General features: G+C 40.8%; 1 protein-coding gene across 1 annotated transcript in view; it reads right to left on the minus strand.

The window, feature by feature from the left end:
• Nucleotides 1-1,758: 1,758 nt before the first annotated feature.
• The window catches only part of LOC139659927 (regulator of G-protein signaling 3-like), a gene marked incomplete at its 3' end in the record, with an annotated part of 100,944 nt that continues 86,721 nt past the window's right edge, over nucleotides 1,759-15,981 (minus strand). Inside the window, exon 17 of the mRNA XM_071537951.1 lies at nucleotides 1,759-1,893. Coding sequence (XP_071394052.1) covers nucleotides 1,759-1,893 — 135 coding nt within the window. The remainder of the gene's footprint in view (nucleotides 1,894-15,981) is intronic.

The following is a 15,981-nucleotide window of genomic DNA, read 5'->3' on the forward strand; positions in this document are numbered from 1 at the left end:
AAGCAAGGAAAGCAACATGTACAATGCCCACAAACACACACACACACACATAGACACACACACATTCACACTTCAGTAATCTTGCTATATGTGGATATGTCTGTGTACATATGTATGTAGTAGAGTCTTTAAGTGTGTGTGTGTGTGTGTGTGTGTGTGTGTGTTGTATGTGTTGTATGTGTTGTTCTCTCTCTCCCTGCTTGGAACCTATTGTCACCGGGAAAGAAACACTGTGTCCCCTTTGTTCCTAACACACACAACCTTTACAACACAAATACACACATAAACACTCTCGTTCTCTCATAAATACAAAGATACACACACACACTCACACACACACACACAAACATACACATAGCATTCCCCTAAAACAATGTACATTACAGAGTTGGGGAAAAAAGTTTTAGAATAAAGTTTGAAAACTTGAGGAGAGCTTGATTTATCTTATCTTCCAAATAGTGTTTCTATTTTAAATTATTGGGCAAAGAAAATCAAGTTCACCCTAAATTAGTTCAAATATTGGAAAATATTCAGATATAGGCCTAGTTCTAGGTCATTTGCACTTCTGGGTAATCAGCTCTCATCCTGAATCTTTTGGACAAACCGTATTGGCAAATGACACACACACACACACAACATGCAGAGAGAATAGGATAAAAGACTACCGGCTCGTCCTTCTCTCTTCCTGTCTTTCATATGCTGATGGCATAAAGCCCTAATGTACAACAGGTGAGCCATCTACACCAGAGTATTTATCCCTTTTTTAATCACCTTTCAGGCAAACTCAGATGAATTGGGTTGTACTGTCTTCAAACTGCTCAAGCGCATGGGTTTTCTTTATTGGTCAACATTAATGAAATAAGGAAGGAAGGAGGGGGGAGGAAGGAAAGAAGGAAGGAGGGAAGAGAGGGTGGGAAGGAAAGAAATGAGGGTCATCAAAAAATCAGTTACAGCCCAAAACCTATGCAAAGTACATTACAGACAAGGTGATGTTATACTTTCACACCTCTGAGTCCAGCTCTAAAGGACATGGACCGAATAGATCATTTACACATTTCTTTCACAAATTCTTCCATAAATAATCAACAAAACCTGATAAAAAAAAAAAGTATAGGATAAAAAAACAAATCTTCTCAGAGAGCACTTTGAGTAGCTTTCCCTAGGTAGTACTTCAAATGACCATGGACCATAGTAACCTCATTCACAGCTCCCCAGCACCCACCCTCTTCATCAGGGCCCACGGAGCCCGACGAGAACTTAAGAGTTTGTTTACATCCTAAATAGCGCTGTGCACTGCCACTGTGCCACCTTGAGAGAGAGAGGACACAGGGGGTGAGGAGAATCTGAGAGTTTTTATCGTTTCGTATCGGTCTTGCTTGGCTTATCGCCGGTCGCCACAGGTCGACCGGCCCGCGGGGAAAACTCCCAGCACTCCAGATGGTCAGTCTGTCTGTGGTGTGTGCGCAAAATAATCATGGCCACAAATATGATTAACCACAGCTGTCAATACAGTATATACAGGCGATTTTAGTTTAACACAGCAACAAACCAAACAAAGACAAGAGATGGCATTAAACTTACCTCGGTAAATGTGAAAGCAGAGTAGAAACGATGATGGCAGTGTGAGGTGCAGTGTGTGTGCATTTGTGTGAATGGGGGGGCACCTGTGATGTGGGTATGCACAAATGTATGCATTCCCATGTGTTCAGGTGTTTATTGATTGATGTATGCCGGAGAACAAGAGTGTTATGGCCCTACCTGCTCAAAGTGTGGAGCGAGAGGCTCTCTCCTCTGAAGCTGCAGCTGCTTGTCAATGTTGTCCTTCAGGCACTGACACACACGCCGCTTCTGGTCTGCCGAATAGGCTTCCAGACTGAGCAGGCAGTCACACTTCTACAGAGAGAGAGAGAGAGAGAGAGAGAGAGAGAGAGAGAGAGAGAGAGAGAGAGAGAGAGAGAGAGAGAGAGAGAGAGAGAGAAAGGAGCGATAGGGGTGGGGAGAAAGGACAGTGGACTGATTAGTCGTCTACGGTCATGCCAAAGAGAAGTGCTTTCTTTTCCCTGGACAGTAAGTTGAACAGAGTTAGAAATGGAGCTGTCCGAATGCTCCATGAGACACTCGGACAGCTCTGTGTGTGTGTGTGTGTGTGTGTGTGTGAATTGTATCCAGCTGACCCACACCACTTGTCCAGAAGAAGGATCATAAGAGGCTTGAGAGACCAGAGAGCGCCATCAAAGAGGATAATGACTAACAAAGGAGCTTAACCAGCCAGAGGTGTCATCTGTGTTATACTGTGTGTCTGTGTGTCTATGTGTGTGTGTGTGTGTTTCCAAAGGTGCACATCCCCTTGTCATGATAGATGCTCTTGAGTTCAGGACTACACCTTTTCCCAGTTAAATAAAATAAATAGTGTCCATACTTGTCCTATGCCCGTAACATCTAGTTGTTCATCTTGTCAGTGCCCTCTTATTTCACTGAACACCGTTCCATTTACAACCCTTCACATTCAGTTGTCATTTGAACTATGTTTGCATTACAGCATAGACTGTAAACTGACACAGCACTCTGGATAGCAAAATGCTAGCATTAGTGAAATTAGATCATGTACAATACTCACTTTGGGCAGAATTTGATATGCTGGCAAAGTGATTATATGATAAACAGCAGGTTGTTAGCCCCAAAAAAGTAGAAATCAACACATCCCTGGTAGAAAATTCACGGGAAAGAATATTTGATGACCAGTAGTAAGCTCAGAGTTGACAAGGCTTGGTCAAATAGCTTTTAAGTCAAAAGTGCATAAACACCACTTGGCAGACTTTCCAGGACTTGCCAGAATCTGTAAGTGATCCAGTTTAAATCGTTAATGGTTTCATGGCCCCATTTAGGTTTTGTCATGATTCCAGCAATGTACTTTTGGTACAAGATAGATCTCATAAAAACCTTTGATGAAACTAATTTATGTCAATTTTTTCTCCATACCCTCATTAGGAGACACTCACAAAATCCAAGGAGGAGAGCTAATGGGGATATTGTCTCTAGGATAAGAAAACTTTATGCCAATTTGCAATTGATGTGATTTGTTAGCGTAACTGCAAGCCTGGAGCCGTTTCTGTGAGACTGAATAAGAATGAAAACCAGGAAACATTCTTGTCTTTAAACGGTTCCTAGTGTATAGCAGACACAAGTTAGTAACTCTTACCACTAAGGTCTGTGCTTGATCAAATGTTAACTAATATGAAACATGCCAGTGCTACACTTGTTATTAAAACTGAATGAAATCTTTGGTTTAGTTGCCTAACAGTCTTGAGGCTAGTTCAGTACCCTGTTTTTCTTTCTATAACCCGAAAAATCATTTGCAACAGCAGTTGTGTGAAAATCCTGGAGGCAACACTTTTGGCAAAGACTCAGTGTAACAACAAAGAGTGGTTTAAGCCTTGGAGGAACTGTTGACTCGTGTTTTGAAATACTAAATATAGCACTAAATGTCCCCTTCTCATTTTTTTTTTACTCAAACCTCAAACAGCAAAGACAAGTACAAAGTGCATATCCACACATAGTGAACACAGGCATAGTACATTTCGAATAAGCAAATCAATGAGCTGCTGACCAAATTCAATTATCAATTAATTGCATTACCTACGCTAACACTAATTTTTCTATGGTTCTCAGTGTGCTACAAAAGCCTGCAAAATCCATATCCACTCACATAAACGAACAAACACGCACACACACTTTGGGGAGACATTTTCATCCACAGCTTGTGAGTTTTCTCAAAAACAACAAGCCTTCAGTTGGCCTGGTCCTAACCAGACTCTTTCTGTGATGCTGTCTACAGTGGCAGCATCTCTCTTGAGGAGGCAGGAGTTGTTGTGATAGGAGCAGTTTCTTTCCGATTCATCTTGTCATTGTCGAGAGAGACAAAATGTCAACAGGTGTGAATGTTACAGCTGATTCAGTTTGCAAAACTTTATGTAAACTGTTTGGTCAAAACGATGGACATCAATATTTACGTTGTTGTACATCAGGTAAATTCCAGGTGCATAGCAGCTTAATGACGCTGCCTACACTTAGTTGAGTGACATATCTGGTAACCAATAAAACGTAACTCTCAAAGGTTGAGCGCATTCTGATTGTTGCTCATTGTTCAGCTCAGGTTTCTGACCGTCACTATCCAGATACAGCTGGATGGGAGCTCCAGCTCATTAGGTTATCGTTGAGGTATATTCAGTTGAAGAATAGTCTTCTTTATTCTTCACTTTCCTGAAAAAGCTCCCACATGAAAGGAACATCTTGTGCTCAAGCACACATTTTTTTCTATTTCTTCCCCTTCAACTTTGACCATTTCCATCTACCTCAGATGTTTCTGCTTCCGGCTGTGACAGGGAAAAACAAGAAACTACACATTTGTGTCCTGGCATGGGTTAGACTATAAATAGGGCTTTTTCCATTTTGTGCAAGTCTTCAGAGATTGACTGGAGTCCTCAGGGCTTTTCTTGGTGCTCGCTGCCCTGGTCAATGGTGAATCATGATGCTAGTTTGCTTGCTCATTCCCTGGCTGCCTGGCTTTGGCATGCTTGTCCTCCTGTGTTGCTATCGCTTGACTGCCTGTCCCTTTCAATGTCACTAATAACCTATTGAAGATGGGGATGCTGCTGTTATTGGGTCTAGTGGGACAAAGTGTTTGGTGGGAAAGACCTTGTCATTGTCAGTGATGGTAATGCAGGTTAAAAAGGCATGTGAGGCCTGCGTTGATGGTAGCAATGTCAAGGCTGTGTTCCCTTGATGCTTGGATACAATGTGTTGTGTGCTGATGTAAAATATTTTATATTTAAAATAATTTAATATTAAGGAGAAGGGGAATATAAAATGATGTTGCTGACACATCCTAAAGGAAAGAAGCCAGAGGGAATGGGAGAAAGAGAAAGGACAAAGAGATGAGGAATGAGACAGAAAAAGTAAATTGTCAGGCAGAACTACTATAGATAAAGAGATAGAGAAAAACAAGTAAGCGGAGCAGGATGGAGAGCAAAAGCATTTATGAAATTGAGCTGAACTGTTTCCAATTGCTCAACAAGATGATGAAATGGGGAGTTTTTGAGAGCCGACAGAAATCAATGGTGATGTTCTCCAATATCAATCATTTAGACTGAATGAAAGTCTATACAGATGCGGCAGAGGCCATAATACTCAGAACGCGCGCACGCACACACACACACACACACACACACACACACACACACACACACACACACACACACACACACACACACACACACACACACACACACACACACACACACACACTTCAAAGTAAACAAATAACAAACCCTTATAAGTGTGTGGTTTTTGCCTTGTAAGCTCAACCTTGAAATATAAGTGAACCCTTTCATGGCCTTGTCCATAGGCAAGACCCAAGTTCATATTACTGAGGTTATCCTGATTTCACAAGATTACTGAACTGGAATAATTGAGTGAAAATTCATAAATAAATTATCATTTTGTAATTGCATTTTGCAATTGCAGCAATTGTTTGAACTAAAACACTGACTCTATATGTGAGAGAGAAAGCCTGAAGAAGGCGTAAGCCGACACACGTTGGTGTATTTTTAATGATTCTAGTCCATTGAATTAAAGGCCTTTTACATTTTTCAAATCTCCTTGAGTGCCTGGACCTGGATTTCTAATGCCATTTTGTTTTTGGTCATCAGTCTTCCTCTCTCTCTAAAACACTGACTCATCAAAACAGAAGACAATGCTTTAGCTCATGAGGATTTAAAACCTTCATGATATAAGCTGCAGCTAAGCCATTTATGTGAATAATATGATATGATATATGAGTCAGTGTGAGAGTCACACAAAAAGTTAGATGTGACCTTGGCTGTCTACTTTTACAGACAATGATAATCAAAATGACTTCTGTTACATCACATCTGTTATTGTGTTTTTTTACGGAGAGCCTTTGGGTGCAACACTTCGGGATGTCAAGAACAACATTTGATCTGCTGTGAAGGATTATCGGGCCATTCGTTGGGGCTGTTGGGCCACCTGTCCGACAGAGGAGCGCATCGCAACAGCACTGTACAAGCGAGCCACCTGTGCAGTATACAGGGTTAGGGTAACGCAAATACGTTCCCAACAACTGTTTTTTGAATGACCTCTTTATCAACACGCCAACAACAAATGTAAAAACATTTTTGCAATATTTAATCTAACCATGGAATTCTCCCATTGAATTAATGACTTTTAGTGGATCAATTTCAACTTAAAAGTATGTAAAAGCAATGGCTGACTGCTGTGTTGTGTTAGTGAACAGACATGTTCATCAGCACTATGTACACCAAAATTATAGACTGGTAAAGGCAAACCCTCAACCCCTGTTAGAGTATAAAGTAATAATTTAAAGGGGAATAAGGGGAAAAAGGGGAAATGTTCAGTAGTAATATGTCTTTCTATTACCCTTAAGTAATATGATCATAGGCAAAAGGGCAGCTTACGTACCTCGGATGGTAATTTGGCACGGCCCCCCGAACTGAGAGCTCATTTGAGCGTCCCCATCCAAAGTGTTGAAAAAAAAAAGGTAAATTTGTCTCACAAAGATCCAGTAATATGGGCCATCCTGGTGGCTCAGTGGTCTAAGGTGCGTAACATGTAACTGCGACATCTTTCCTGTCGCTGTGAAACTGTCCAATAAAGACAAAAATGCCGAACAAAAACACAACACAATAAAACACCAATATGTATGGTTGTAGATGAAAACGAGTGTGCATGCGCTGCATCAACCACAACGACTATCAAAAATCTAAGGTAGAGGGAGTTCAGTTTCACAGATTTCCAACTTCAGACATCAAAAGATGCTAAAGGTGGGGTAAAAAAAAAAATAAAGAAATAAATAAACGTTACCTTGGTGACAGCAAGAGCACTCTGCACATACAGCGTAACAGTGAAATATTGGTGGATCTTCATGAGACACAATTGCCTTTTTCTTTTGCAAAACAAATAGCACTTAAGAATTATTTGGCTCATCCAGAGGGAGACGCTCAACTAGCTTTCAGTTTGCTTTCAAATTAGCATCATATGTAAGCTGCTCATGTGACCTGACCCAGCTGGGTCTGGCAAATCTGGCTCTGGTACCGATTCAAATGTTTTGCCTATGATCACTTTACTCCTTGAAGTGTGGCGAAAGACATATTTTACTACTCAAAATGGGTGGCATTCCACTTTAACTGAAACACACACACACACACTTGGCAGTAACACCAGATTTTTAACCTCCACATATTTGATATGTGATAGACTCTGTCTGGCTAAGAGAGGATCTCTCTCTCTCCCTCTTTCTTGCCTCTCTCTCTCTCTCTCTCTCTCTCTCTCTCTCTCTCTCTCTCTCTCTCTCTCTCTCTCTCTCTCTCTCTCTCTCTCTCTCTCTCTCTCTCTCTCTCTCTCTCTCTCTCTCTCTCTCTCTCTCTCTCTCTCTCTCTCTCTCTCTCTCTCTCTCTCTCTCTCTCTCTCTCTCTCTCTCTCTCTCTCTCTCTCTCTCTCTCTCTCTCCATATCCTGTAAGCCTTAGTTAGTATGACTTATTTGGAATTAGTCAGGATGAATCTGGAGTAATACTGTAAAATTAATGCTAAGGCAGTGGGTCAGAGGCTTTTCAGAAAACATTCCCTCATATGGACAAGTTTTTTCAAACAACTCCCTACTCTCCCGTTATAGAAAACATCTGTGATGGAGAAGTTCATAGTCCCAGAGGCATATATGCTTTCACCCGCATGCTAATGCATGTGTATGCACGCACGCAAGCACACACACACACACACACAATCACCCAACCTTAAACTTTACACACATTACGCACACACTTGCACTCTTCATGTAAATACAGTCTTAGCCACATATTTCCAAGATATAATAATTAATAACAAAAGGGCGACCAGCTGGGGCTCTCTGCACTGCGCTGTGACACATGTAGTGACTCATAGCAAGGCTCAGGTCTCAGAACTGTAGGAAGGCTTACATCCCTAATCTGTCAGAGAGAGGAAGTGTGTTTGTTTGTTTGTTTGTCTTGGTGTGTAAATATGAGGAATACAAGGCTGTAAAAATAAACCACTTACATCATGCACATTTTGTCTTGGATAAAGAGATGGAGATGAACAAATGACAGATGTAGGATGATGTTGTTACGAGTAATATATATTTCCTTTTGTGTGATATCTTAAACAAGACTAAGAGTCTAACAGCCCCACGACGTTGCATTTTGTTGAAGTGTCTCTGCTGGGAATCGAACTCGTGTCTCCTGCTCGAGAGTCTGCAGTCTAACTCCCTGCGGGCCATGAGACCCATAAAGTGGTGACCAGACTCAACCGACTGACCAACAATGCCAAACTAATCAAGTTTTACACGCACACACAAACCATTAGTTTGTTATCTTGAGATAACAAGATAATTAAGTAGTGATCTTGAGATAATGGGACGAAAAAAAATATGAGCAACCACAGCCACGGACAGAGTCATGGATAGCACAATTGCTAACTGAAACCAGACTTTCAAGAGGGCAAGCATCATCATCATTTACTAATTTAGTTGTGATCTTGAAGAAAACTTTTTTGTTGTCGCATGTCAATGTCATAATTAAACCCTGATCATGAGAAAACAAAATTTGATATCTCAAGTTAGCAATATAATATAAAGTCATGATCTCGAGACATCAGGGATAAAAAAAAAACATGGCTTCCCTTGGCTTCCATAGCGCACCATCGAGGTATTTTTCCTCCCAGTGACCTAAAAGTCTCTGCACTACATCAGTCTAAATAATCAACCATACTAGAGTAAGAGCCGTGTTTTAGGCTTGCCTGGGCACTGCCACAACATGGCCAGTGTGTAAAATGATCAGCCTGAGCTTCAGGAATGTTGGCACCACTATCTATTTCATTAAGGAAGTTTGAGCCCAGAACAACTTTCTCTCAGCTTCAATCAGGTTCAAGTGCTGCTTCACTTTCATGACACTTAGCTTTGCCTTTTATTCAGGCTTAACACAAGTGCCCTAACCCAATAATGTTAAAAGTAGACTGAATCAAATAACACATCATCATTGACGTTTGGACCAAATCCCAGTCATAATACTTGGAATTTTGAGTTTGAAAGGGATTCAGTGAAATCTCCCTGACTCCATGGAAGCAAGTCTATGGGGATGTTCATGTAAAGTCATGTTGCTCCTTGGCATTAAACAGCATCTGGTCAGCAGCCGAGGCCGCAGCCCCTGAGACCTTCAGTCTGTGAGACACCAGGACCAACTCCTGCTAATATTCTCATTGCTATGTTTGCTATGTATCAATAACAGCGAGTAGCGTATTGGTTCCTTATTAGTCTTTACAAACCACTTATTAGCACCTAATTCTGAAACTCATGTTCTATAAGTATAGCTGACTAAATATGGGTTTTCCCTCAATAGCCTCCTAATTAGTGCTTATCAACAGTCAGTAAAGAAGTTGTTGCACATGAATTAGGCTCTTAGTATGCTTTGCTCAATATGGGGCTTCTATGGTGCTAGTATCACATGAGCTCTCCCTCAATTAGGCTTTCTAGATAACTTTTAAGGTGTTAGTAAAGCCCCAATAACTCCAAATAAACTCTTTGTACCTTAGATTACATTTTCAGATTAAGTCTTGCTCATTGCTAATACACACAGTTTGACAGTTATTATCACACAAAGGTTCCTTATTCTAAAGTTGCTGTCTCTTCACTCATATTAAATGCATCATAGCACATAATGACTAGACTTAATGATCTCTGTTCTAAAGTGATGACCTGTATTTACTAATATGCATGTCAATAAGCAAACAATTAATGGTGAACATGTGTTCCTTAATATAAAGTGTTAATAGTAATCCTTCTGCAAGCCAGAATGACCTCTAGGGCTGGAGCATTTTCTCCAGTTTTAATTTGTTAGGTATCCACACAAATTTAGATTATCATTGTGCTAATTGTTGTTATTTATAAGAAAAATCATCTACTGAACCTTATGGAGCTAAAATAATTTACATGCACACAATAATGCAACTATTGCCAATACCGCGAGTAAGGCAATAATCCAATTAAGCTGTTTACATGATTGCATAAACTGACACCTCCCCATAATAATCCTGTTTACATGACTGAAGTACTTCTTTTGATTATCCAGAGAGAATTGGGAAAATCTGTGTTTTTTGCTAAAAAAAAATAACTTCTTGTTTCCTGTCTCAGCACTATCAAATTTAACCAAAACAATTACAGCCATGATTCTAGTTGTTCTCTATTGCAATTACAAAATGTCATGCTTCAGACACTACTTTTGGGAAACCTGTTGGAAAAAAAGAGACGACTCATGAAACTGAAAACTGAACAACGTTTTTGGATGAGGATACAGAGTGAGGATTGGTGGGAACAGGCGGTCCTGAAGGAGTTCAGTGATGGAGAGTGAAGAGGGAATTTCAGAATGGAGCTGTGTGATCTACTGTGTCCAACACGTCCCCAGGATGTCACCATCCGTGCTCCTGTTCTGATTATTTGCACTGTAGAAACCTGGAAACTGTGTGGAATACTGAGTTAAAGCCAATCAGTTGGTGCGCACAAAAGTACAGTATCCTATTTTGCAAGAGCATTGTGCTAGTTGCACAAGATTTAATCAAGGTACCCACACTGAATGAAATGTGTGTAATTGCGCAGCGCTTTGAAAATGCACACCTCACCCCTCAAATGATATGCTGCAGATGGAACGGACATACCTCCCTCAGATAGCTGTAGGGATTTAATCAACCAAAGCAGTTGGATGACAGATATTGGTAAGAATCTAGTCCAGTGCAGACTGGACTAGACTGGAGTTCCCGTTTATCTTCACATAACGTGATGAGCACATGCACAACTTGGTCACAATTCAAGAAGTGTGACAAAAGTGTATACAAGTCTAATAATGGAATTAAATTTGTACTCCACATATGTTGCTGTGATTATGTTTACGTTAATTAAGACTATAATCATATTAATTTAATCAGAGCATTCATAGTATCCCCATGATGTCACATTTCCTACCAATATGGTGCTTTACCATATACATAGCTCATTGACTGAGGCTGTCATGTGATCACCTGTTAATTTATTACAATCATGAGATGGTTGTGTGGTGATGTAACAGAATACTATGAATAGTGTTTGCATGGGCTCGGCCTTACTCACATTATTGCCTTGATCGCAGTGTATTTGCATTTGTGATGTGCACGCAAACGTGGATAATGGAACCCTTACTCTAGCTCCTACTAGTACAGCTACAACTACCTTGAGCTCACCTCTGTTTATGAATCCACCCACCCAGGAGATAAACACGATAGCTAATGAGACAAAATTCAATGAATGGCCACTGGCCTGCCATGTAGTGGCTAAAAATACAGGCAGCATTTCCCCTTAATCAGATTGATTAAAGTGCTCCCTGGTTGAAGCCCTCCCCCTGAGCCATCTGGCAGAGGAGTTTTCAGTGTGTCACTGGGCTGCTGTCAACACAGCTCACCCTAGCTGCTTTAGCATGCTGACAGTGACAGCTAATTTACAGTACGTAGCGCTACTGAAAGACTGTACATGCTGGCATTGACCACTAGCTGTTCTACAGAGAACGTTAGCATGCAAATACTACAGTTGATGAGATTTATGTAATACTAAAGAGTGCAAGCACTTGCATCAAAGTATTACGGTAGAGCTTATTCACAATGAGCACACGATAGGCACACAGTGATTATGATTTTGCTCTTGCTGCTATGCCTTTAAGATGGATCATGAGCAAGAGAGTGAAACATAGGAGGAGCTTGAATCTCCGCAATCTAATGAGCACACCTTTGAAGATCAGTGCGCTAACATGACTACACATACCATCAATGACAATAGCAATCGTCATGAGGCGGCCAGAAGGCACAAAGGCCCTAGCAGTGGGAACACACCAAGTACCAAAAACATTTGAGGAAAATATATCTCTCTTACTGTCACGCAACAACAAATTGAGCTAATATTACACGTCGTTGCATTTACATGATAATAATGATGACAATGACAAAATGTTTTCTAATGAAACTAAAAAGCTTTTCAGATACTTGCCAGAAAACCAACAGTAGCAAGTACAGTGACAAATATAAAAACAAAGTGCTGTTATATCAAGTGGGGTCATGTTGAGCAACACTCACAGCATATCCATTGCTAGCATCAACCGGAGTCACGATCCAATGGCCATGTCCAGTCCCATACATTGTCACACTAAGCACTGTCGTACTATATCAGTCATAGCCCATTCACTGGTGCTAAACATGCTTTCATAACCTGTCACTGTACTTCCTCAGTCCAGTTAGTAACAGACAAACATGTTTTCAACGCATGATCCTCCACTCTGCAGTCTTACGATGGGAGAGCAAGCTAATGCTGTCAACAACATCTCATCTACTCTGCCACATCTCTTCAGTATAGGCTTACACCTCTAAGCACTGAGGCTTTTGGAATCTAGCATTTAATGATCTTACGCCATGCAAATAGGTGACATGTAAACAAGAGCTAATGATGCTTAAGCTGCTAGCTGACTCTTAGTGTAAGTAACTTATCCACACTGAGGTCAGGAGATGTGGACGCCGCTTTCGGGTTCTTTTATCCTGATGTTTTCTGTAACCATCTCTTCATTTTTCTCTCATGCTGTTTTTGAATTCCAATGCCCTCTTCTCACTCTTTCTTTCTCTACCTCAATTTCTCTTGTTTTTTAGTATCGAGCAACCTGATTACATCATAATCTCTGCTGAAGTCAGGATGAGGTAATGGGGGTCAAGGATCTGACCGTGACATGAAAGAGACGTCTGGCTGTGAGGACTGGTTCCCATGCACTATGTTATGTCTTGACTGTACTGTTTGCAGAAGTGCAGAAGTCATGCCTGAACCTGGGGCGGCCTATATAATGAAGCCCAGGACTGTTTTCACAGTACAAAAATAAGTGTAGTTATCATTTTATGTAACATGAATGGTACCTACTGTATAAAATATGCAAAAGCAATGCAAAAGGTTCATATAAAAGTAGAGCCATGATGGAAAACCGATGCGGTTTTCATTTTCTTGGATCTCTGGAACCATTCATCATTTTTCCAAGGTCCCTGCGATGTTCAAAGGTAAGGCTTCTGCTTCAAAACACATGCTCACTATGATTTATTTAGAGTACGATGTGAGTGCAAAAAATATCTGTCCATAGTCTAGAGCACACCAACATCTGGAGAATTCGAACCTACAGAACTCAAAGGAATCTCAAAGGTAAGCCCATTGTAGAAACAAGGTCAGACTAATCTGGATGTTTCAAACCCCCTTGGCAGAACACAATGCCATTTTTAACATCTGATGATGCAGCAGCAAGAACCACTCTAGTACAACTGTCAACAAACTGCATCATACAAAACAAAACCATTGCTTGTTATATATTCTGCAAAGAAGAAGACTGCGCGGACAGTAGTTCCCTTTCAGCTCAATGGCTTTCCCACACTCTTTCATCTATTTCTGGTTTGTTTGTCTGGTTCTCAGCCCAGAGCTCCTCCGCGGCTTTCCTAGACAAGGCCGGCCTGAAAAGAGGAGGCATGTATAAGTGGAGTTCTTGGCCTAAGGGCCATCCTATAGCCACTGGGGAGGATGATAAGCACATGACAAGCCCTGGAGGAAGTCTTCTGAAGTCCTGCACTGTTTCTGAAAAGTTCTCTCTGTGCCCATTTTTTTTTTTTTTATAGCAATTTTAGTGTTTGATGTTTTTTATTTCCTTCTTGGTCGTTAATGTGTTGAGTGAATTTATTGAACATTAGGCCTTTGAAACCTGTTAAACGTTTTTTGCTAGTTTTTTGTCAGACAACACCACTATGCTATTATGCTGTCAACACTACAGGCTTCAGACCAACACATAGAAGGTTTCTGGAGTATTGGATTTTAATTAAGCATGCTTTTATTGCAAAAGCACCAAGGCATTAAAACCCTTTTTGGACAGGATTCGTTTTCAGGGCAAAGTGCATAAAGTTTTGCAATTTGCACGGTATAAGAGATCTATGTAATCATTCTCCAAAATTACAAAGATGGGTGTGTCTACTCCATTGACGCCTTGTCATCACGGCAAAAATTTACTATGTGTCATACGTAACTTCCACAACTGACGTTGACGTGCTCGATCAGTAACAATACAGCATGGCAGCAAACGAAGAAAAGTTGCACCTGGTCCAGAGTTGAGACTTTGGGTCTGATCTCAATTCGGAATGAGCGCCGCTGTCAAGTGTAATTTAAGCTGATGGTCCACAACCAAACGGTTGGGAAGCAAAATTATGCAGAAGTTTCCCAGCAATTTCAGGGATGTCAGTTCGGACGGTACTAGTTTTACCTGAGGTTAATTTTACAGGAGGTAAAAAAGGCCGTAATTTTTACTGCCACAGGTGCACACAGTCTGTAAAGATTACTAACACGGCAGATTCAGACGGGATGAAAATTACAGACGTGCTCCGGTAATGATTTCATTATTCCACCTCACCCTGTAAAACTAATCCCATCCAAATAGGTCTTTAGCCTCAGAATTAGGAGATTTCTCTGCTTATACTGCCTGTTTTAAGACCAATAGATATACATTAAGCTTTCTCTTGTAGCAGTGTACTTTTGTACAGTAGACATTTTTAGTGAGCTACATTTAAGAGTTAGTGGGCCTGGATGTGGCACAAAGTATTTTGCCCATTTATAGCCCATGATTAACCAATTACACCATCACATCCAGCAGCAATTTCCTCTCCAGTAATTTCTCTGTAATGATCTCTTACCCTTTCAATGAGACCAATAAAAATCCATCCAAATTATGATTTTGACAGTGATGTAAGGGTGGAGATTTGTACAGTAAATAGACAAGTGATCATTACATCGAATCACATGGTAGTTTGTAAAAAACATTTAAGAGCTTCATGCTTAAACAATAAATTCCTGGTTCCCGCTTTCCCATCGCAAATGAGTAAATAATTCACAGATGTTCATTACCATGTGCCTTTCACCTGATGTGACAGGGAGATAAACCACAGAGTAGTGTGGCTCATGAGAACACCTCCATCACTGAAACCAATGCTACTGTGAAAGCTGTTGGTGCCTGTAGATCTCAATGCAATCATACCGCTGAGAAGGAGGTCTTTAACTGATTACATTTAGATGTATAGCTGCTGCCAGTGCAGCCCTGCCTATCTCTGATGGCATATTAAATCAGTGATAAAGTAAAGTAGACTTTAAGTTCTGGCTTAACCAGAAGGAAGAGGGTAGATCTCGGTTCAATCAGAGCCCAGAGAGACTGACCACGTTATGGATGGCTACCATAAAGTAGGCAGTTTCGCTGACAAAGGCCCCTGGGTGCGTATCATTCACAAACTGCCTTCAGCAGGAAGTGACAGCCTCTAATTCATGTAGTCAAAGTTGAATTGTGCCTGCAAGCACAGAGACACTGAAAGTATAGGGGGGGCATATATACACTCATAAACACACATAGCCTACACATACATAGGGGAACATCTGCACTTAAACCGAGACAAACCATCAATAGTAAGCCTTCACTCACTCATTCACTGTGTCCACAAACATCACATGAACGTCACCCTGCACCTAAACATAAACCGTGAACAATCTGACCTTTTACTGTACAGACATCTTGCAAAGCAGACTATTTGTATGCACAGAGCAGCGCTGTGTGACCTGAGTACAGAACTCCCTTACTGTTCCAGTGGCTTACACATAAGCCACCACACTGTGAATTCACCTAGTTGGCAGTGTTGCTCTGTATCTGGCTTCTCCTATCTCATCTCCCTTCTTCACCTTCATATTTTCCATGGTGCTTAAAATGCACACAAGATAATTCAGACGTCAAGATCAACAACTGTTAACATGAATTAAGCGTATGATTTACAAACAGTTGAAGAGTATAATCTATCTATCTATGAGACAA

Source organism: Centroberyx affinis, unplaced genomic scaffold, assembly GCF_046629955.1.
Source record: "Centroberyx affinis isolate AG114_WGS23_722 - 3 ecotype Tasmania unplaced genomic scaffold, CSIRO-AGI_Caff_v1 ptg003159l_1, whole genome shotgun sequence".
Classification (NCBI taxonomy): domain Eukaryota; kingdom Metazoa; phylum Chordata; class Actinopteri; order Beryciformes; family Berycidae; genus Centroberyx; species Centroberyx affinis.